The sequence below is a fragment of the Parasteatoda tepidariorum genome, chromosome 6 (genome assembly GCF_982258835.1).
Source record: "Parasteatoda tepidariorum strain Cologne lab strain chromosome 6, Ptep-v5.0, whole genome shotgun sequence".
Classification (NCBI taxonomy): domain Eukaryota; kingdom Metazoa; phylum Arthropoda; class Arachnida; order Araneae; family Theridiidae; genus Parasteatoda; species Parasteatoda tepidariorum.
In genome coordinates this window covers 73,403,329-73,428,884 of record NC_141760.1, presented here as the reverse complement: position 1 = coordinate 73,428,884, position 25,556 = coordinate 73,403,329, and the positions used below count along the sequence as shown (strand labels likewise).

The following is a 25,556-nucleotide window of genomic DNA, read 5'->3' as shown; positions in this document are numbered from 1 at the left end:
ATCGAATCCCAGCGATAGCTGGTCGATAACGAATTCCACACCCGGCTCGCACCGACCACAGTGCTGACGTAAAATATTCTCAGTGGTAGATGAATCATGGGTTAGAGTTCCCTTGCCGTCAGGCTAACCGTTGGAGGCTCTCGTTGGAGGTTCCATGTAACGCAAATTCGGGTCAGTTCCATCAGAAAGTCTTCAACGAAAGCAGAATTTCACACATTACTTGATCCAGGAGTTCCCTTGTCTTCTGGATTGGGATCAAAATTACAAGGGTACGTAGTTGAGCATTGGGAATCGTAAACTCAGAATTGGGTCGGCTGTTTATCGACGGTTATAAACTATCTAAATAGATATATTTTGTAATAGATAATCGTAAAGTTAAAAAAAAAAACTAATTTTAGTATAAAACAGTTTTTGCACCTGAAAAATAATATACTAATTAACTACTTGAAATTTTGTCTCTTTGATATTTATTTATCGCCTCCTTACACAATTACTCAATATCAATAATTTTTTTTAAAATATGTTGAACACGAGAGCAAACAAAAAATGAAAGACCTAAACAAAAAAACGAATTCCAAAGGGTTTATCTCACAACCTGCCCTTCACCATGTAATCATGCCCTTTTGTTAGAACTTAAATCCCTACCGACTACTCTTACTCGCAATCTTAGTTTTATTATTGTTCCTATTCTCGCAGCTAGGCGTCTTCATCTAAATCCAGCTTTATCCCAGGTTGAAATCTAAAACAGAAGGTTGTGATAGGGAGAAAAAAAATTGCAACATAGCACATTTCTTTTATATCGAATACCTAGGAGGTAACTGATGAGAGGAAATTTTTTTTCCCCTTTCTTCACCATTCAAGAAATGTTTCAGTTTGTTTTGAGGAGAAAAAAAAGAGGGACGAGTTTAAAAAGGAATTGGAAGAAAAATACAAGAATCGGTCACTTGGGGGTATAATAAAAAATGATTTCGCTTAGGTGGATTTTGATTTGTTGATACATGATTTGTCAATTTTATAGTAAATTAATTCGTTATAGATTAATATTGTTATGTAAGTTACAGTGAAAAACTCGCTTTCTGTTTTAGTTTTCAAATTGTTAAAAAATTCTTTAGAATTCTGATTTTTATTTTTTAAGATTACTTCTAGTTGCTGACCGTACCTCAGTGGTTGAGGAATTGATCTCATGACAGGAAAGTCTCAGGTTCGAATCTGGCTTCGGGCATGGATACAATTTCTCGCTCTACGTGTTTATTTGTTCTAAATATTCTAAATATCATTATTGTGTTGTTGGAGTGACGTTGGTCCACCCATACAGTGACCACGAAAAAGAGATCAACAATGCTACCCGTTATGCACCACAAGACCATATGTTTCCAAACGTGGTGGGCATTGAGGAAAAAAACCTTCTCCATTTTGACAATTTCAATTAATTTCAGTATTTCCAAAATCGATATTAATAATAATAAGTGATAATCTTTTAGACATCTTAAATTAGATTTATTTCCTAGTTAAATTATTTTACCTAAAGCTGTTTTTCGAAGGATCGTAGTCGCATGAAATAATGCTTTTTTGCGAATATGTTATTTTCATAACTGACGTGAGTTAGTAATAGTTGCACATGACCGTAAGGCAAAGTTTAGCCTATCTTTAGCCAGCGGCCTCTATGTTTATTCTCAAAGTGGCTTTAAACGTCAATATGGGGGAAAAGCCACATTTTTGAGAAAATGAAAAATGTTTGATGTCTAATTTTTTAATATTTAGAAACTTACTCCACTTTCGCCTTATCTGGGCTCATAATAAAATTTGCAAAAAATGGGAGTAAGGCATTTATATTGATAATTTTCATCTAGATGAAAAAATGCTGCCAAATGGGTAATTTCTTAAAAAAAAATTAAAAACCTTCGAAATATTTTAGTTATTTGTTCGTTCTAAAGCCCAGATAATTCTTTACAGCAAGGTGGCATATACAGTATAAAATTATAGCTTCACTTAAACTATAGTTCTTTTTTTTTTTACTTTTATTGGCGAAAGAGCTTCCAAAACACTTAAGAAAAGATATTTAACTGTCTAATACACTATCTGGCTAAATGTATCCGTACATTCACTTAAAGAAATGGCGTGCCTTAAGGTATGACGGCGTTTTTCAGATTTGCCCAGGATTTTTTAGTTCTTCTGGTTGGAAACATGAATTCGGAGCTTTCCGTTGCCATTTCTCTTCCAGCAAGAGCAGGATGATCTCCCAATTTTATTGAAATGGGTATTCTGGCCAGGCATTCGCAGAGCCTTTTTCTAAATTCCATCGAATCCATTTTGGATGAATTAGAGCAAAAGTTACTAGCCAGCAAAATGAGTCATCTTCATTGCCACCACTTACTTCAGATGCGATGGTCACCTGATAGTCAATTCTCTGAACCACCTATCAAAAACTGGTGGAAAATCTTTAACAAGTTCAGGCTGTCATAGATGCACAAAGTGGACCAACATCATGACACAGAACTCTTCAAGATCGCACCACTGGCTATCCGGATACTTTAAGCTAGACAGTGTATACTAGGATTTTAAAAGCTAACGGTGCTGCCCTGTTTAATCTTAATACTTGCTAAAAATATGCAAGATTGAACTTTTTATTTCATGTCTTTTATCCCAAGTAGAAGACATAAACTTGAACTTGACTTAAAAAATATATAAAAACTTTCCTTTAACGGTATTTTTTTGTTCTTAGAAGGTAAACAGGATCAATTCTTATATAAGCCATTCTATTTGGAAAATATTTTTATTTACTCAGATTTTAACTATGTGGGTGCTCATTTTCTGGATCCCTAATCCAAGGCAAATTGATAAACAGTTGAAGACAGTATGGAATATGAAGAAATGAAATGAATGTGAAAGAAGGAAGATTTAAAAGGAAAAAAAAGGCATAATGTATCTCATATAATACTTCAAATTCTTACACGTCGGTCTATTGTTTGTAAAAAAAAATAGATAATCAAGTTTTTTTTAAATTTAATTTAATAAACGTTTTAGTTATATTTGAGAACAATTGATAGTATGTCTTGTTCAGATTTGAATTTAGTCTTTCACACTCAACATTAAGGATAATGTCTGCTGCGTAACCTAATATAAATTTATTTCTCAATTTGAAAAGAAAAATCATTTCTCTTTCAACACTCCTTAAAAATGTGCATTATAACAGAAATTTAAATTAAATTTGCCTTAGCAGTTAAGCGAAAACATCATACGTTTCAAGATTAAATTTTAGTAGTGGAACGCATCTCAAAATACAAAATGAATTATTACCCAGACTTCAAATAAACGTCGCAAGCTATGAAAATATTGCCTACAATTTCGAAATTTTTTTTTTACCATATCATTATACCGCAAGAGGAAATCTAAATCAATGTTCTTTTTTTTTAAAAAAAAAACTCATTTCATGGCATTAAATGTAATATTACTTAATACAACTTTCTAGAAATTTTCATTAAAAAATGAATACGAAATTTCAAAACGTATTTAGATAGCTCTTATACTTCCAAAAATAAAATGAGGAAAAAAAAAATTAATCACTATTTTTAAAGGTATTTGGGAAAACCATGCTCATGTTTTCAAATCCTTAAGAAAGAAAGAAAAAGAGCGGAATTTGATTTGAGAAAACACAATGCCGAGCCAGCAATAAGAGATATTATTTCCGCACTCAATTAAGTTTTCCCTTCGATTATTTTTTTTCCTTTTTCTTTTCCTGGTCTTTTCATCCCCCATAGGGTTAACCCGCATTCAATTTAGATCTGAATCTACACAGAGCTTTTTCATTCATTAAAAATTTGTTTTTATGGATTTTTCCCTAAAATAAGACTGCATCTAATTTAAATTACTGATCCCCTTTTTTTAAAAAATAAACTGAAAAATAAATGTTCAGACGGAGTGAGAAATGCATTTTTTTACGTGCACCAAAGATTTAATTGGATTTTTCATTTCAAGCTTTTCAATTATTTCAATGCTTTTTTTAGTGGGACAATGTTCCCGAAACGCTAAGTAAAAGTGTCTTTCATCTAGTGACACTTCTTCGGGAAGGGCTTAAGTACTTTATTTATTTATTTACATGCAAGTGACATAAAGTTTTAATATTGTCATTTAGTATTTATTAAGGCTGTTGTTTAGATAAAGATCACTAAGATAATTATTAACATAAAAGTCAGCCCTAATTCAATGTTAATACCACGGAAGAGGAATTACTTCACTACTACAATAATAATAAATCGAAAACAAAAGAAATTTTTCAAGATATCTTCTTAAATAAATATTTAATAATTAAAATCCGGATTTAAAGTAGAATTTTTTTTAAAAAAAAGCTTCTTATGTAATTAACTACTTGATGATCGAACGATTATTAAAATAGAAGTTTGTAAAAGATTAAAAAGCATAGAGAGCGTAAATAAGCATTTTAGTACAAAATTAGTAATATTAAATATAATAATGAATTTAATAGGTATATTTAATTTTAAAGGTGCTGTTAGTAGAAATAAGAACAGAAAATATACTGGTTTGAGTAGATTTTGTTACGAATTATAATAGCAGAACCTCGTTTTTTCGGAATTCATTAATCTGAATATACACTCTATAACAAAAAAATCAACGCACCAAGAAGCAATCATCCGATTGCTTTGAAATTTCGTATGCATGAATGTTTTGAACAGATATGGCTGGAATGATGCCGACTGGGGACGTATAGTCTTTAGCGACGAATCCCGCTTTCAACTGTGTCCTGACGATCATCGAAGACGTGTTTGGAGACGCACAGGGCAGAGGGGGGATCCTGCCTTCACTATTGCACGCCACACCGGCCCTCAACAAGACATTATGGTCTGGGGTGCCATTTTCTTTGATAGCCAGACTCCTTTGGTCGTCATTAGAGGTACACTTACTGCACAGCGGTACGTCGACGACATCCTAAGACCTGTTTTGCTACCGTTCCTTTTGCAGCTCCCTGGGCTGGCTTTCCAGCAGAACAATGCCAGACCACATACGGCACGTGTTGCTATGAACTGTCTGCAAGCTTGTCAAACTCTTCCTTGGCCTGCCAGATCACCAGATCTCTCTCCCATCGAGCATGTCTGGGATATGATGGGAAGGCGATTGCATTTGGCACGGAATGTTGATGACCTCGCTTGGCAATTGGATCGAATTTGGCAGGAAATACTGCAAGAGACCATTCGGGAGCTTTATCGGTCTATGCCACACCGTGTGGCAGCTTGTATCCAGGCTAGAAGCGGGTCAACACCTTATTGAACTTGTTACTGTAAGTCTGCAATAAATTATTTAATTGTTCTGAAGTTTTAATCATTTACTATTCTGTACATTGTCTTCCTATCCACCAATTTTCGTTTCAATCGGACAACTCCTTCATGGTGCGTCGAGTTTTTGGTTATGGAGTGTATCAGAAAATCCAAATTCAAAGCTTTCTTTCATTTTTCGTTCTCTGCTACGCGGCATATAATATTATGTGAGCTGGAATTATGAGAATGCTTACAAGTCTTGTAAGAAAATATAAATCTATGAAATTATTTAATGATTTTGAAATGGGTTCTGCTTCTCAAAAACGAGCGAAGGAATACTACAAGTAGAGCAATAATACAAGTGTGTTCTAAAATAAAATATTTTTATAAATATTGGGCTAAAAAGCATTTATTAAATGGTTTTATGCAGCCGAGGTGGTTAAAGAGATAGAGCAATCGCCTCCTCACAATGAGGTAACCCAGGTTCAAATCCCGCCAATGGCTGGACGATACGAATTTTGCTTCCAGCTCTCACTGATCACGATGCTGATGTAAAATATCCTCAACGGATCATACGTTAGAATCCCCTAACCAAACGGCTAGAGCCGCGTTGGCTCAGAGGATAGAGCGTTCGCCTTCCAATGAGGTGAACCGGGTTTGAATCCCAGTCGATACGAACTTCGCATCCGACTAACATGGACCACAGTGCTGACGTGAAATATCCTCAGTGGTAGACGGATCATGGGTTAGAGTCCCCTTGCCCGTCAGGCTAACCGTGGGAGGTTCTCGTGGTCTTCCTCTGTATGTAACGCAAATGTGGGTTAGCTCCATAAAAAGTCCTCCACGAAGGCAAATTTCTTCCAATACTCGATACAGGAGTTTCCTTGTCTTCTAGATTGGGTTCAAAATTACAAGGCGACGGAGTTGAACATTAGTAGTCGTAAACCCATAAAATTGGGTCGCCTGTACATCGGCGGTTAGTGCTCGACTTTAGTGATAGTGCTTGTAAGAGGATGGGGGACCACTTTTATCAGCCTGCGAAATGATGGATGGTGTGCGGTATCGGTTCTTCTTTAAACTGTTCTGCCGTAGAGTGCTCAACTTTGCGTGTAGGTCGTCTGGCTACCGAAGCGGGGGTGCCATCCCCTTTTCAGAGGATCAAAATTGTGATGGCATGTCTTCGGATCATCCTCAGGGATGTTTCCCAAACCGTCGCCAATAGCCCATTGTGCAGCTCTAGTGCGACGTAAATGAACAACAACAATCATCAGCGGTTATAAAATAAAATAAAATAAAATAAAATAAAATAAAACCAATGGACCAATCATGGTAGGCTTTCACGGTTTTCTCTCTCCAAATAATACAAATGAGGTTAGTTCCCTCAAAAAAGTACTCCACGAAGGCTAGTTTGTTACAATGTTTAATCCAGAAGTTCTCTTTTCTTCTGGGTTGGGTTCAAAATTACAAGGCTACGGAGTTGAACATTGAAACGCAGTTTAACAGAAGAACGAATACCAAAGCTTCGACTGCTTTTCATGTTGAGTTTTAGCATTGAATGCACAGTAAATTGCAATCAATGCTAATCATACAATATTTTCAGCTTACTTAGGGGTGTACAACCTTTTTGAGTTATGGAACACTCGGACAGGAGATTGACCAATGAAGGGCCGCATGCCCAAGGGTTTAGAGAGACATGTTTACGGCAATTACATTAATTTGTATTAAAACATCTTTGTATTTACATCTTTTTATCAGTTAACTTAATATGTATGCATAAAATTAAATAATTTTAAACATTACATTTCATTTAAACTAAAAGAATGCAAAACTTATTATTGTTTAAAAATATTCTTTCATCATGAAAAAAAAGAATGTAATAAATAAAAACAATGGGAAAAGTGATAGTTTTATTTTGAGGAACTTAAGTGACAAAATGCATTTTGTAGTTCACGATGACGAAGCAAATATTGTCAAGGTTCTACGACTTAGAGAGCATATAACTTGTTATATTCATACGCTTTCTATTGTTGTATCAAATGCATTAACATGCCAAAAGTCTTGTAATGATTTAATATCTGCAAGAATAATTGTTGGACACTTCAGAAATTCTGCACGATCAAGTTCAAGATTAACAGCTATTAAGGGAAAACAGCTTAATATTAAAAAAAAATAGCTAGGACAAACAATAACAACTCAATGAAATAATACTTTCTGCATATTTGAACGACTAATTGAACAAAGAAATGCTGCTTTCACCCATATTTGTTGCACTAAAATTGCATTTGATCAAAGAAAGACGAGGAGTGATGTATTTTCAGGTAGGTAAACAATAAAGGAATCTCCTATGCAAGATTTGAAAAAGATATTGAAGTAACTATTTAGCAACTACTCTAGATCGCCGCTATAAACTTGCTTTCCTTGACATTAGTGATAGAAAAAAAAATTTCGAAAAAAGTTGATTTCAATAATACAAATAAATAGTAGAAGTCATGATAATTCAGAATCTGGCTGACATACTTTATTTACGTCGCACTCTGCACAATGGGCTATTGATCTTAAGAACATTCCCGAGGATAATTCGAAAGCATGCCGTCGCAATTTTGATCCTTTGAATTGGGGATTACTCCCTTTACAAAGTCGAGCACTTTACGGCAGAACAGTTTGAAGAGGACCGATACCGCACACCATCCATCACTTCGCAGGCTGATCAAAGTGGTCAGAAATCCGCTTACTGACAGCAGTCAGTGATTCTTAATTTCGGAGTTCTACTGAAAACCGTGTCTTTACGATTAGTTCACTGCGGGACAATTCTGAATCTGAAATAAACATGTTTGGAAGTGCTAAAAAGCCAGAAGAATCACGTTTATAATTGTGGGAATATTTCACAGAAATCACAAACAAAGAATCTTCGGTTCAGATTGCTCTGAAAATTTGCCGGCTAAAGAGTTTGAAAAATACATCAACAATTCGAATAGAACAAATTGTCTGTTGTATTCGGTGGAGGGAGAATAACAAAATATTTCCGAGATAATCCGACATGTCCAAATACTCCTTATCTGCTCCAGGTAGCAGTATATATAGCGAAAGGTTGTTTTCCGAAACTGGAAATGCGCATGAAGACAAAAGGAATAGAATTCTTCCTCAGAAACATTGGTTTTCTAACATCGTAACATTTAAAATTGTGTGATAAATGAGCAAACTGAAGTGAAATAAATTTATCTTGCATATGGAAGCATAGAAAACATTTTACAGTTTGTCAAGTATTGACCTAAAACATTTTATCACGTGACAATAACTAACCTGGAATAAATGTTATGACTTTAATTATCTAAAAGAAATATTTAAAATTCGGATATGGGGTGAACGTGCGAGCAATGAGTATTCACCTCATATTTTAGTTTATAAGAATTAAATAATAAATATTCAGCTTTAATTTATATTTTTGACTAGCTGAATGCCCTTTTTCCTTTCCCTTTATGTAAGAAATCAACAAATCGGCACTGAACAGCACAATGAAATCATGAACAAAACTAAAAGATAACTAATAAAGCTGAAATAATTCCAATGTTTTTTTATTTTATTTATTACTATTTGTTGCCCTTTCTGGTGGCTTTATGTTATTAGATTTAGCGAAAGCCGCTTTAGTAGTTCATCCCATCAAAATAAAGATTAATTAACTCTGTTCAGTATCATCTGGCATAATGCTGTTGCTCTAGGCTAACTCAAATGCACCACTTAAGTTGTACCACAATTAAGCAATTTCCTCCTGATCTTATATATTTGAGGGGCCATAAAAACTAATATCCATAGTCCATATAACAAAAATGCACTGTATTGATGCAGTATAACGCTAATTGAGCTGATTTTCCTTTATTTTACAAGTCATTGAGCAGCAGACCCAATTTTGAGTGCACGACTGCCAATGTAATATTTAGAGCCTTGTAATTTTTTACCCATTCCAGAATACAAGGGAACTCCAGGATCAAATATTGGGAGAAATTTGCCTTCGCGGAGGATTTTTTGATGAAACTAACCAGCATTTGCGTTACACGGAGAGAAAAACCATGAAAGCCTCCCACGGTTAGACTGACGGCAAGAAGACTCTAACCCATGATCCGTCTACTACTGAGGATATTCTAAGTCACCACTGTGGTCAGTGTAAGCCAGATGCAGAGTTCGTATCGACCAGACACAGCTGGGATTCGAACCTGGTTCACCTCATTGGACGGCGAACGCTCTATCCTCTGAGCCATGATGGCTCAATATTTTATATAACAATAATTATTAAAAGAATATTCACAGCATAATTTGTTATAGGCCAAATCATAGCTCATTTGGCCAGGATAAAGCTTCATTCCATCTCTAGCTATAAAAGTCAAATAAAAATGGCCTTATTAAAATAAGATACTAATCAATACTGTATTGTTTAAAAAAACTAGATTTCCAGAGTTTTATCAATGTAGTGAGACCTTATAACATATATTCGTCTAATGTAGCAATATTTCCGCTATAGGCGAATTACTATAGTTTTCGGCACTCCAGAATAGGCAGAAAACTCTAAAACTAGGCAGTTCATATTACGAAACTCTTATAGATTGATGAGAGAGTTTATCTTCATTTGCATTTAGTAAATGTATTGAAATAATGTTCAAAACACTTGTGGATATAAATTTTTTTTTTTAACTTTCGCTTAAAATAATGTTGTTTAATTATTTAAATTAATAATGATCGAAATAATTTCGAATAGTATTAAATTACATGTTATATATTTAATTATCAGGAATAATATTTTTACAAGGAATTATTTTTAGATTTATATGTTTTATAAACATGGGTGATAAGAATTTTTGATTTACAAGACACAATATTATAAGCTAAGTATTAGGCATTAAAGGGCCTAAGATTTGAACCGGTCTCTTGACTTAAACTACTGGAAACTATTACTGTCATACGATGTAAGTGTTCAAAAGTTACAAGCGTTTTTCATAACTAAGGACTTGATAATTTCCTGAAACTTTCGTCGGATTTAACAAAAAATTAAAAACACATTCTCTATTGTACACTTTATTTTTTCGGTTATAATGCATACTATTAATAAGCTGTTGAAAGTTTAGGTTTCATAGTTTTATTATTATTATCATTATAAAGTGAGCATTTTATTACTAAATGCTTTTTCAAGCAAACTTCAAGCATCTTTTCTCAGAAATTACCGTATCGATTTTTTTCGAAAACCTGTTTTTTATTACTTAGGCCAGGGATGGCGAACCAATGGCACGCGTGTCATTTATGGCACGTGACACAATATTTTGGGCACGCAACCGATCGCAATTGTTATTGCACTATGAATTGTTATTACACAAATGTTATAACACTATGAAGCATATGTAACAATTAAATTTAAATTAACAAAAACAAACAGAATAATAAATAATTATTAATAAAAAAATTAACAATTAATGCTAAAAAACAATTAATAACCATAAAAAACAAGCTAACAATAAGTAACTAGCAAAAAAAATTAGCAGTCTTGCTAAAACTAACATCTTACAACCTAATATAAGTTATTTGTCGTCTAATCTGCAGCAACAGAATGTTACTTTAAGTTGAATTATGCCTGAGACATTGCAAAATGTAAATGTATTTATAACTGAAACATTGCAATATGCATTTTTCTTCCAATGTAAATAAAGAGTTTTAAGTTGATAGTATTTAGTATTTTACCAATAATCACGAACTTAAAATTATTTGACGGCACGTCTACGATATCATTAAACAATATTTTAGTAAAAATGGCACGTTGGTGTATAAAGGTTCGCCACCCCTGACTTAGGCATTTACATATAAAAATTTAAACCATTATTTCTTAACCAATTTAATTTTCCTACATAAGTCATATTTTGAACAATTTCTTTTTTAAATATTCTCGAAGAGTAGAAGATTCAAACAATACAATAACAAGCATAAATTAATTTGCAAATTTTTTTTATACGATCGTAGTGAAGTTATTCCTTTTAATAAAACGTTTAGTCGGAAATGATATTTTTTTTAAAAATTTTTCTCCAAAATTTTAAATTAATTCTTTAAAAATGAAATCATACCTGTCAAATTATTATAAAGAAAAATAAAACTTTTTAAAGATAATTTGAATATGTATAAATAAAAATATTACTTTATTTAATAATTTATATTTTAACAACTAGGAAAAAAAGCCATTTAAAAATAGCCTCATAACGAAGATAAGACATGCAAAGGTTTAAGAGTTGTACAAGAAAAAGGTAGCGTTAACACGCTACTTACAAATCAAAAAAGCGGAAGTAAATTTGGTGCCAGCCCACCGAATCAGATCTGGGCGGATTAGTGCTTCTGGTATGTGTATTGATTGCTAAAGAATGTGTACTAGCTCTTTCTCTTTCTAGCAGACATACGGAAAGGCCGATTCTTTTCGCATTACACCTTTTCTCTGATTACCAGATCTCGCCAATTGCCAGATTCCCGTCCACTACTTCATTCTCGGGTGTTTTGGCTTTGTTTTTATTGGAGAGGAGAATCCGGGATGTCGATCGTGGGAATCTCCAAGGAGAGTATGGGAAATAAAACCAATTTTTGGTTGAAACACGTTTTGCTTAATGGTGTAAATGCGACTTCTAACGTTTGGCGTTTGGAAATAACCATTTTTCGGTTATCTTGTTGGGAATAGTTAAGGTTTGTCGTATATCAATGTTAAAGTATTGGAAAACTTTGGATTCATATTCTATGTAAGGAATGTGGGACAAAATTTCTTAAAGAAACGGGGGGAAATCGAAAGCTAGTATATTTTATGAAATTGTATGTCTTAAAAAATTGTTAAGTGTTTTTGATCATGTATCAAAGTAATCTTTCAAAAAAATCCAGTTTAGTTATAAGCAATTCATTTTTTTCATAGCACTTACTTATGAGAAAAAAAACTGTATCTAGAGAATTACTAAACTAAATTGAAGAAAATTTTCAAGTCTTATGTGAAATGATAAATAATTTTTAAATAAATAAAATTAAAAAGGTGTTGAATAATGTAAGCAAATAATAATATAATAAATATTAAGCATTTTAACGATAATATATATAAGGCAAGTAATATAAGTAAAATAATAACAATTATAAGCTGCATAATTATTAAGAAAATAATAATGAGCTACATAACCCTTTGACGCAGATGGGACATAGGTATCCCGTTCATGTATTTTTTTTTCCTGACGCTGTAGCTACAAGCAAAAATAATTTTTGATATTTTTTTAATTATAAAAAGCAAGAATACATTTGAAAATGTACTGATTGAAAGAGAGTCGTGTTTGAGAGATTTTACCTTAAACGTTAAAAAAATACACCGGTGTTTTATGCTGCATTTCATTACAATTTAACAATTTAAAGGGTAAATTTTTCATTTCTTTTGATCTAAAATAGTATAAAATAATGAAAAAAAGATTAAAAATATGTTTAATAAAAACTCTGCGTCAAACGGATGAAGAAGTTTTTAACTATTTTGCCTTCCACACAGAAATAAAAATACCTCGTAAAATGAAGAATTTATTAAAGAATTTAAAAGCACGGTAATAAAGTTAGCACAATTTGGTGCTATATTGTAATTTGTGAAGCGAAATAAAGTCAAGATGTGCCTTACTTTATTTAACAACAACAAACAAAATAGAAATTTATTCAACTTTCCAAAATAGTTATCTTTAGAAAATGTGTTTTTTTTTCTCATTTTGATGAAGTATTATTTTTAATAAAATGAGGAATGAGGTCTCAAAAAGTTCTGCATCTCTAAGTAAATTTTGGAATCTCATTTTTAGAGAAATGGGAATTTTTTTTTGAAGTATAAAAATAAAATTAACATTTAATATATTTATGAGGTTCGAAATTTAAATCTGAATTTCCCTGCATATTAATAATTCTATTAAAACTGTTTCTAAATTTTTCCTCTTTCAAGGTATCCGTGTTTCATGGTTAAATTTCGAAGTTAATAAACGATGAACTTGCAAGTATTAATAAACATTTCTCTTTGAAAACATCGTATAAAAATAATCTCCATTCAGCACGAATACACAATTAAAAGTTATATTACATCGAAACATTACACAAGATATTTTTCCAAATTAAAATATCAAAACAAATTGTTTGCTAACTATGAAAAAAACAGTTCACAGATATATATGTCGTTTATATTTTATCAGGTTTTTGTTGCTTAAAAAATATAAATAATAAAATGAATGTTATGATTTTTTCCACTTTCAAAATTGGAATAACACAGACATAAATAATAAAATATAAATATGAATGATGATTAATGTTTTTCAAATTATTTATAAGTTCTATTTGCTTAATATTCTAAAGAAAATGGTTTAAGTTGAAACAAAAGAAAAGCGTGTAGCTAATGAAAAAAAAATTATAACCAGTTTTAACATTTTCAGACGTTTTTTCGTAACTTTCGTCAAAAAGTTAAATCAGCTTTACAAAAATAATTAGCATTTATAATTCTTTTTATTACGGTACAAAAAATCTAACCACAAACTAAAACTAGAAATACTTTCCCATTTAGAATCTGTAAACTAAACCATGAAAAAAAGACCCAGAATTTTTAAGCACGAGAGACATAATATATGATCAAATAACATCAAGAGACAAGCAGCAAAGCAACAGTTTAATATCGAATTAGCTTTCCTCGTACAATAATTAGCTTTAATTGGTGCAATTTCCACGTCAATATACTGATCCGTGAGAAAAAGAAAAGAAGGCAGGCACCAAAACAAAAGTCAGAAATTGCAACTGACAGGTCTGGAGTTTATTAGAAAGACAGATATCCCAACAGAATTGTTATAGATTGAAATAAAAGGGGACAAGCCTATGATCGATGATTTCAGCAGAGAAGTATGGATCATGGCTAACTTTGTTAGTAAAATAAATATCCGCAAAGAATATCGACATCTCAGGAAAAGAATGTATAACATTAATTAAGGGAATAATTTTATCAGCGAATATATGCTTAAGCAATACTAATGTAATCTATCATATAATAAAGTTCTGAATTGCGTAAATCACTATGATAATATAATATGCATTGGAAATTGATGGATAGCGCGTGACACTGAGAAAAGCAATTAGGTACTGCAGGAAACATATTAGTAAAACTTTCTTATTTATTTTTACATGAAGTTCTATTAAAAAGAGTTTGAATGGAATCAAAAATGGTAATCACGCGTCATTGAAAACAGGCTTTAAATTGGATTAATTCGTATTATTGTAATTGATTTTACTATGGCATCTAATACCTCTAAAGCAGTCAATATACACTTTATCCAGATAATCTGCAAATTAACTAGCGTATTCCGTTGCTGAGAAAAGCAATTATGTATTGCAGGAAGCATATTAATAAAAATTTATTTGTTTTTACAAGCAGTTCTGTTAAGAGAGTTTGAATTGAATCAAAATTGGTAATCACGCGTTATTGAAAATAAGATCCAAATTAGTAATATAGATTAGTATATTAGATTAGTTCTTAATACTGTAATTGATTTTACTATTGCATATCTTACCGCTAAAGCTCAAAAGCCGTTAATATGCACTTTATCCAGCTAATCTGCAAATTAACTAGCGTATGCCGCTGCTGAGAAAAGCAATTACGTATTGCAGGAAGCATGTTAATAAAACTTTCTTATTTATTTTTACAAGCTGTAATATTAGAAAGAGTTTTAATTGAATCAAAATTGATAATCCCGTGTTATTGAAGACAGGCCCCAAATTAGTAATGTTATAATTAGATAAATTCTTATGATTGTAATTGATTTTACTATTACATATGTTTCCATTAAAGCTCAAAAGCCAATAATATGCACTTTATCTAGTTAATCTACAGATTAACTAGCGTAATCCGTTAAAGAGCAGAGTCAAATTGTTCCTGTTATAATATGTGAGGTCATGCCAACATGAGTGACAACTGTCAGCACCATTTAAGTTTCATTTTTTTCTCATCACTGAATAGAACAGATAATCAATTTATTGCCATTCGACATGTGATTTCCTGCTCAGTTCATTCCCGTCAGTTTATGATTAATTTTAAGACGAAGCTTGCGGCGAATTTCTTTGGAAAGGGTATATATGCATTCTCGAATATATTTATGAATGGTGTCCTTTAGACACTGCTATTCTGATAGTGTTTTTTATTTGCCTAGAAAAGAGTTTATTAACTTAGAGCCTTTTGGCTTTTCTAGCAGCTGAATTTTATATGAATGCTAACATTATTCACAGAGATATGTAACATATTAATTAACTTCCACCGTGTTCTTTGCATGTCAATCTTAACTGTCCACTCAACAATCAGAAGTCACGTGACATAGGTTGATAACTAAATGAAAATTTATATCCTAGGCTAAAGGAAATTCAAAACTGTATTCTAGTCAGGCTTTTGAGTAATAATTGACTATAACTCTAGTTTTCTGATGCTCTAGAACATTTTAAGTTGAATACTATGAATTGAAGTATACAAACTTTATAATTTAGTAGATAATTTATTATGTATTATATTTTGATATTATAAACTTGAATTTTTAATGCTTTCAATAATAGTCGATTTTAGAATATTTGTTTCTCGACAACAGAATCAACAATCGAATTTTTTAGTTTTATTGTCGCCAGCAATGATCAAAGCTTTGGTTTTATGTAGTACTTTATTTTTCACTTCATAAACTACTATTATATAAATACATTTTATGATATTTATTTTAATCGTTAACTATATGGCACCAAAAATTTAGTTTCTGTTTAAAAAAACAAAGTTAATAGAATTTCGCGGTTCTAGTGCAAGTATTCTTTTATTGATTTTTCTCAAATCTTCCATTTTTTTTTTATCACCCGGTGTTATGAATTTCTGAATCACCAAAAGAGGGATGGCTTATTGGAAAGCCTTACTTCGTATTATCATATTGTCGTATTGATTATGAAATTTGATTATTTAAAATGGTCTCTTTATTCAACATCCATTCGCCACTGAATCATTCTGCAACAACCGGTAAAGCAAACCGAAAGTATTTCAATCACTACAAGTTTGAGAATGCACTTCCAATGGAGAATTTAGATTGAAAATGAACTTGGCAAGTCGAATAACATTTCACGTGGAATCGGTGAAATCCTTTTTTCCATTTATAATAGCAATTAATAAAAATTGAATTGAAAACTATAAGTTTTTATGTAAATATTTTGTATGGTTTTTTTTGCGTGCAATTGCGCTGTTGATAAAACTATAAAAGGACAAATTTGAAAAATCAATTCAATTGGCAATTAAACAGAATTACTCAATATGGAGTAATTACTTCAGAGCTACGCAATCGGGGAGAGCTACGCGAAAGCTTTTAATGTGTAGAAGAGTATTTTAATTACAAATTACTTAAGTTAATTTTTTTGTTTCAAATTAGTAATTACTAATAATATATTCGCCATTATCACGTGTAAACCTATTATTACTTGACTTCTTTCCATTTTTTTTCAACAATTTCCAATCAGAAAACAGAAAACAAAACCACATTAAAAATACAAGCATAAATAGAAACTTTTTCCATTAAAAAGGCTACAAACTTTCTTTAATTTAAAGTAATTTACATAACAACTCTACCTAATAAACAATACAATGAACTTGACATCCAGTTATTCTTTTAAATAGGTTATTCCCCATTAATAATCACGTTTCTTAATAACTTATAAACCAAAGCAAAATAAAAATATTAACCGAGATTCAGCATCAGACTTCCAACAAATCTTTTGTGTTCTCTTTGACAAACTTTTCCAAAAGAAAACAAACTCAATAGTTATACATTACGAATCTCATTAAAATGAAAATGATGGCCTTTCAGCAAAGTTTTCACCTTAAAGAAAACCCATTTTTTCAGATAAAGAAAGAAAAAGATCTCCCCCCCCCCTTTTCCTGCACTTATAACTGTGTAACAACAAACATACGCACTGAAAAATGAATGTTGAAGGAGCTCTTGAAAATCGCTAACGATAATTACTCTTAGTTCGTTTGCGTTCTCAAACACTTTCTACATTTCGAATCTTTTCTTCTCGTTTAGAATGTCCAGAAAGAAAGAAAAAAACCTTTTATGGTTTGAAGAAGTTGGGCGCAGACAATTAATAGGTTGAAGTATTTTGGTTGATATTCATTCGACACACATTTTAATTGAAAAACTCAAGTTCTTCGTTTCGGTGAAGAAAAATTAATAAATGAAAAACTTTTTAAAAGTGTAAATACTTAAGAATATGGTTAATAAGGAAAGAAAGTTTTTAGGAAAATAGTTCTATTATTAAATCATATAAATATTTTTTTTAAATACTTGTTTTGACGGTATAAAATATTTGTTTCAATGGTTAAATGTAAGTAATCAGATAGTGCAAAAATGCAAGCAATTAAATTGTATATGAACACAAAAGGCAAATCAGAATAGTGCAAAATTGAAAGCAATTAAATAGGGTAAAAATACAAGTGATAAAATAATGTTAAAAGTTTAAGCACTTAATAAAAAAAAAATTTTTGTGTAAAAGTGCAAATAATTTTATAGAGTATTGCCAACATATAAGCATCCAATTCTTTATTCTATTCTTTTTTTACAGGCTTGACGATTCTCTGTCTTAGGGAATGCTTTATATAAATTTAAGAGTTTATATAAGTTTATTAAATTTTCCGACTTAGACGTTTACCGCAGATAATTTAAGATTTTTTTTTAATTTTTAGTTTAGGATCCAAAAAGTTAGTAAATATTTAATAAAAGCCCACTTATCTAAGATCTAATAAATTGCTACTTAAGATTTAACTTAATGCAAGTTAATGGTATTATCACATTCCAGAGGTCAACCAGAGGTTCGAATTGAACTTTACTTTTTTTGTATTGTACTCAGTGCATTCTGCACCTTTAAATTAGACGCATAACAATGATACGATTTATGTAACAAATATAAACAAAAAGTAATGAAGTTAAATTTTTGGAAATTTTCAAACTGCAAGGTCAAAAAAACTTTTTTAATTTGACAAATGAAACTAAAATGTAGCATTATGTATTTTAAACACTTATTTCACAACCAGGTAGATTTTATTATGTTTAGACACTGTTTTATCATGTGATAAAATTAGAAAAAAAAATTATTATGCAATTTTTTTAAGAACATTTAATTGTGAATTCATTTTGAGACAATTAGTAATTTATTCATGCAGACGATTAGAAGCAACATACATTCCAAAAAAAGAAAAAAATAGTTATTGGGCAATAATGTCTAACATTTAAGAGTAGTGTCATATAAAGTTTAACTGCTACTGTATAACTATCTCTAAGAATATTAAGATAATGCAAGGTCATGTCAATCTGTGGTGAGCGTAAAATGTACTTATTATGCTATGTATGCAGGAAATAAATAGCAAAAAGAAATTGCAACGGTGAATAATACCACTTACCAAGCTTATATGCTTCTGAGTCAGGCCCACAAACATCTCGAACTTCACGACTTGACCATCCGTTAGGGTAAATACAACACCCAGAGGCAATTAAAAGAGCTGGAACAAGAAAAAATAGTTCAGTGACAATATCGTAAATGTCTACCTAAGTTATGAATTATAGATTTTTCACAAAAATGTAGCCTACTAAATGCGGCACAAAGGTTATTAAAAATGTTTAAAAACACTAGAAAAATTTCGCAACCATTTACGTTTCTCCATATCTCGAATGTTATCACCACTTGAGTTGATTGTAAAATACAGTTCCTATACTCTGTTTCAAGTTAAGAAAAAACCATTATCCCCATGAAGAGGGCCTGTTTGCATGTAAGTGCACGCCAAATGGATGCCAAGCTCCCAAAGCGAACACATATAAATATCGCTAACTCTTGAAACGACGTTGCACAGCCTTCTATTTGCTTGCTTTCTTATTAGTTATAATAATTGTTATTAACAACAATTTAATTAACACAAGAAAAGATCATTTAGCATTTTATTAGAAGATGGGACCTGGTTTTACTCGAATTTATGAATATAGTTTCCACGAGTGTGTGAAAGTGGTGTTCATCTTTTTTTACTTGTTAGTTCGATTATGTAATTCAAATTAACGAAGCTACATTTAATAAGTAAATAACATTTCACAGACATTATTACAATAATTAAACATTTATACCAAGCTTATTATTCATAGATTTATTTACCATAAATATATGATGAAAGGAAAGCGAAAAAAAAAACTCAAAGCAAAGCAAACATCGGGTAATATATTCAATTAAGGTAACAGGTTTTATATCTAAAAAATCAACATTTATTCAAAATATTATTTACAAAGAGAAAGGATAATATTTGCTGTTCCATTTCAAATGCATCGATATATCAAATTTATATTTCAAAAATTTCATATTACATTATATATTTACAAAGAATAGCATTAATTATACACTGTTGTTGAAAAACATCTTTCTTTATATAAAAACAAAAGTTAAATCTCAAAGATAATTCTGTTTCGGCAAAAATATCTTTTAATTTTATTGTTAAACAAACACCGACGCCACTTTTTTAGCAAGGAAAAAAAAAGTAAGATTCAGGCGGTTTTTGCCAGGAAAAAAAAAGTATGACGGCTTGTTTCGATTCGTACTGTTTAATTAAAGTCAGCGCTAATGGAGGAAGGAACAAATACGTCAGAGGTTTGTTCCCACAGAAGAAAAAAACATCAACACTGTTTACTAGTTATGTTAAAAAAGAACGCTTCTTTTATCCTTTTTAATGTGTTTTTATTCTGAATAATTAAAAGAACGTCAAAGTGTATTTTTCTCATTAACAAATACAAAAATAAATGGCTCGGAAAATGCTTATACATATATGTAGGTATACATAAATTAACTCTTTACGCAGCCCAGGGAAAAAACGTAATTGTATCGTACTTACATTTTTTAATCGTATGATTAATTTAATTAACGTAAATTACTAAGCAAACTTTAATAATCTAATTATATTTATTATGCCTAATTTTTGAATATGCGTATAAAATACCAAAGGGAATTTATGAGATATGTTCGAACGAAGTAAGTTTGAATGATTAATATATTTTTCATAATAGGGGTTTATTAATAATACCTAAAAAGCACAATTTAAATGTTTAAAGTATTATAATGTCTTATATCATAGGGAATGATGAGTTGAATCTAAACACTCATAATTTATATGCAATAAGTATCCAAACAAAAATGACACGGCGACTGTTCAAAAAAGCTGTAAAAATAATGTTTAGAACATTTCATACCAAAGAAATTATGAGGTGTATTGAAACAAAGTGTAGTTTAAATGTTTAAAATGTTAAAGAATTATTCATAATAGGAGTTTATGAATTATAATTAAAAAGCATAATTTGAATGTTTTAAGTATTGAAATATTTGACACTCTAATTTGACCAGTTGATAGTAAAAAAACTGTTAGTATACAATTTAAATTTTCTAAAAAGTTTTAATTTTAAACCATTTTTTTGTTGAAAATTTATTAATGCATTTTGCTATTATTCTTATTTACTATTTTTTTCATTATTTACTTATTTAAAAAAATTGTCAAATTATTACGCATTGTTAACAATTTTACCATAATACTATTACATTTAGGTCTATTTCTAAATGCAAACTACATTACAATACAAAATAAGCAACACTTAACACATAGAATACCATTTATACAGTTGGATTCACAATAGACTGCTCGCTAGCATTGACTAAATACTGACAAAAACATTCTTACGTTTAAAACGGTGTAGAAAGTTAAGACCGATTGAAAATTCACGCACCTATCCTTTTCAAGTAGAATTATTTTATATAGTTCGGTTTAAAAAGTTTAATGCAAAAAAAAAACGAACTGCATTTTTTAAAATTAAATCAAATCGATTGTATTCATGCTAGTGATGCTATAAACGCACTGATTGTTCCCAATTTGAAGAACTTTAACTAATTAAAGAAATATGGAAAGAAGACAGAAAAACGAGATTTTCTACTTTCCTCACAGGAAACTAAGTTATTTATTTCAATCAACTTTCAAAATTAGTTACCAATTTCATCCATAGATGGCGATACGAACAAGGTAAAACTGTAACATTTTATTCTCAAATTAATCACTATTTACAGCAACAGCGTGGTGCAGCATGAGAACAAAAGTAGCTTAAGCGCTTGCAAATATTGCATTTGGAATTATATGGAAAAATATCAGATACCATATTGTTTTTATCGTTTCTAGTCAGAAATACCCTGTGTTAACGAATTTTGTAACTAAATAAAAATTCTACGATAATAAACAACCCCGTTTCAGAAACAGAATGTAGCAAATCGTATATCGTTCTACAACCTTCTCTGTTTCTGTAATTGATTTTTCAGACAACCCTTCAGTTTGTAGTATATTCAATTAGGTTGAATTTCAAATAACTGCAAAACAATAAAATTTAAAATAAAAAAATTCAGTGGTTGCCATCTCTCTCAAATTACAAGAGCAAAATCAATATTTTTTTTTTCATTTGAAATCATATTATTTTTTTAAAGGTTTGAAAATCAAGTTATTTTTGAAAGGTTGAAGGCTAGCTAATTAACCAATACAAACTAAACGCTTTAAAATACCAACAAAAGTTTTTTTTAGAGCTGGAATGAAAATAAAATTATTAATCCAAGCTGTTTCATTTTTTATCCGCTAGTAATATAAAAAAAACGCCATTTCTACCTCTTAATCATCATCAACCATCATAAATTGTAACGCTAATAATGATATTTCGCATTGTGTTTTTTTTTTTATTCTTTCGAAATAACTTATTTTGTTAATTTCAGTTTTAACGCTCACGGCAATAAACTTAATCACAATTCATCTCGTCTCATTCATTTAATTGTTAAAACTTTATGAATGACTGGTTCAGAAAAAGTAATTTATTATTCTATGAAATGTCGCTCGTTAAATGAGGATTTGTTTGTCTAATTAAACAAGGGAAAAAATTCGGAGCTCCTGCAAACTTGAAAAGAAATTATTTCACTCGTTAAAATATTATTTAGAGAATACTTTTATTCAGCGAAGAAATAATAAATTATTTATATCAAAATACATTTATAAGCTCTTTCTGAATATTTTCACACATTTTATTTCTACAAAAACCAATTATTTTCATTAATATTTGTAAATTTAAACTGAAATGACTGAATCAAATTATTTTCACTGACATTCGTAGAATTAAACTGAAATGACTGAATCAAATTATTTTCACTGACATTCGTAGAATTAAACTGAAATGACTGAATCAAATTATTTTCACTGACATTCGTAGAATTAAACTGAAATGACTGAATCAAATTATTTTCACTGACATTCGTAGAATTAAACTGAAATGACTGAATCAAATTATTTTCACTGACATTCGTAGAATTAAACTGAAATGACTGAACAAGGAGAGTAAAAGTAACATGGCTAAAACGAAAGGGCAAAAAATGCACACGAATCATATAGGAACATGGAATCGCAAACGTAACCGACAGAGGGCGCTTCTATAAAAACATGAGCTAAGATTTTTTTTATTCACAATGCAGCGAATTTCGACTCTATTTTTGAGTTCGAAAATTTAGTTGAGGACGCCTCCCTGAGGCCAGTTGCTCACTTTTTTACAAGTGATGTAACTCTGTGAGATAAACTCAATGGCATTATTCATGGCACTAATAAAATATTATATATGGCAATTTAACTCGGACATGACATGTAAATATTGTATATATGCATTGACAAAACAATTTCGATTTGTTTTAAAGAACGGACTAAGCTTTGAAAAGGGACACTATGATATTAAATGAATGAATGAACATAGCACGGTGGCATGCAATTATTTGACAAACTTCTTACTAGAAGTTAAAAACATTATATTGGCTCTATTAATAGATATATATCTATATTATTTTATAAATGGCACTATTATATAAATGACATCTCAACACGGATAAGACTTGTAAATGTTACGATGCGTTGACGAAATCAATCTGTTTTGATTATAAAAAGAGGCAATAAGATGAATGAAAATTGTGATTTCGGTGAGAAAGATAAGGATGAGAAGAGTGGTAGATAATTTGTAACAGGGACGTACAATTTTTGACAAACTTCTCACTAGAAGTTTAATTTTTATTACTTATTTATCTTATTTTTATTTTCATGTACCTTTTATTATATTTTATGTACTTGTATTTTATTGTATTTTATGTATGTCTTACAACAGGTATCACTTTATATGATTTTACCTGAGCAATTTACTTTCAATTTTAGATAACAAGGTCCTCAAGGAAACACCACAAGGATCCGCATCTCATGATGAAGGAGTAAAGGGCCTCAGACACCCCGACCAACCGACAGGACTAGGACTTTTTATTCATCTTACTGAAATCGACTCAAACACTGCATTGAGGCAAAAAATAGATCCCGCACATTTCGGCAGACAAGTCAAAATACATCTGCAAAACAACCTTCCAGAGCATTTCTCATGGACAATCCCTCACAGGCGTCCCGCACTGACACCAGATATGTCTCCCATACAATTATTTCTCATGTTTTTTTTTTACTCACTTCACTGATGCGCAAACCAAAACAGTAGACAACAACTCACTAGGAGGCGTTAAGCGTTCGATATCTTATGAAAATCGGAAAAATTTGTGATGCGAACTGGGGACGTATTTTTTGTTTCTGTAATAATTGCCTGCTGACGAGTGATTTAAGTATCTTGACATGCGTGGCTCGTTTTAAGTGGTAAAAAAAAAACTTTTCATCGCCGGATGTCTGATCAGGAAATTTTTTTTTATAAAAGCAGGATCAGTTTAAAACCAAATATTTCCATCACTACATATCTTCGGTGATCAGAAAAGTTTTTTCGGAAACTAAAAATGGATCTTCAAACAGTTCTGCTCCTGCCTTACAAAAAATAGAGGCACTTAAGCTTCACAATACCGACTTCCTTGTTCATCAGCTTTGAATTCAATGAATTTTTGTTTGGCTTGGTTTATCAGCCTGACCACAACATCGCGTCAGTGCCCCGTAAGGTTCATCTATCTGAGAAGCTGCTGTGGGACGAGGGAAAAGAACTATTTTTCACGAAATTTTATTACTTAGTCGAATTTCTGTCTATAATTTTCATTTGTTCTATCTTGAAGACAAGGTTTTGTGCAAAACCTTATAAGACTTCTGCATCCATAAGAAATTCTTGTGTCGAGAGTGAAACCACAACACCTGCACGTGAGTTATGATTTATAGCAGCCAAAGTCATAATTTTTTATGGTTTTCCATTGATGAACCAACATACCATCAATTATTCCATCATGAAGCATGAAATATTTTGATGGTAACCAACATAAGTAACCATCACCCTAGCGTAAGAATTCGAACTGATTTATGACAGTCCAACATAAGAATAACAACTTGTTTTGATAGTTTCTTCAGTTGAATCATCAAAATTTTCCACCATAGTTTGTTAGAAATCAAATTTTGCAACGATCATGAACCACCGTCATCCCAGTGCAAGAATTCGGACTGATTTTTGATGGACCAACATAAAAAAAAATTAAAAATAAACATTTTCGATGGTACATACCTGAGAACCAGCAAAAATTTCCATTAAAACAGCAAGAAAAGATATAGTTGAAGCCATCAGGGATCATTATAGATTGAAGGTCAATTAGAGTCAAACTTCTGTTGCAGTTTAACCATCATAGTATTAAAGTAGTATTTTCCATCATGAAATTATGGAAGTTTATTGGCATATCAGAAACCATGAACTCATTATCGAAAATGTTTGACGATGGTGACCATCAAATGATGTCGGACCATCATGAATCGCACTGAGACAAACATGAACCATCAAAATGTTTTGATGGAATCATCAAGAATTTCGACTAAGGAGAAAATGTGTTAACATGTGTACAACTCTGCATTATGACAAAAAGAGGTTCCTTTGAAAATAGGTAAAAAAGTTCTCATATTTAATTGAAAGACTTTTCCCCCATTAAAATATTAAAAGTTTGAGATAGTACATCTTATTCGTTACTTTCAAATCTTGGAAACCCAATTTCTCTACTTTTTTCTTATGACTCTTCTTTATTTGTATGAGTGGTTCGCTGCTGTTTCACATTAAACCACTATGTCAATTGGAAGATAGTTTTAATTGGATTTGCATAAAAGTATCTATACAAACTGTTATGTAAAGATTTACAAAATTTTGGACCAGAATTGAACAACACCAACTTAATTTCGTACATAAT

The 25,556-nt window shown here is 31.0% G+C and overlaps 1 protein-coding gene across 1 annotated transcript in view; it reads right to left on the bottom strand.

Annotated features, from left to right (window-relative positions):
* Positions 1–25,556, bottom strand: part of LOC107456025 (LHFPL tetraspan subfamily member 6 protein) — a 263,144-nt gene that overhangs the window by 7,583 nt on the left and 230,005 nt on the right. The window contains exon 2 of the mRNA XM_016073790.4: positions 18,736–18,834. Coding sequence (XP_015929276.1) covers positions 18,736–18,834 — 99 coding nt within the window. The remainder of the gene's footprint in view (positions 1–18,735; positions 18,835–25,556) is intronic.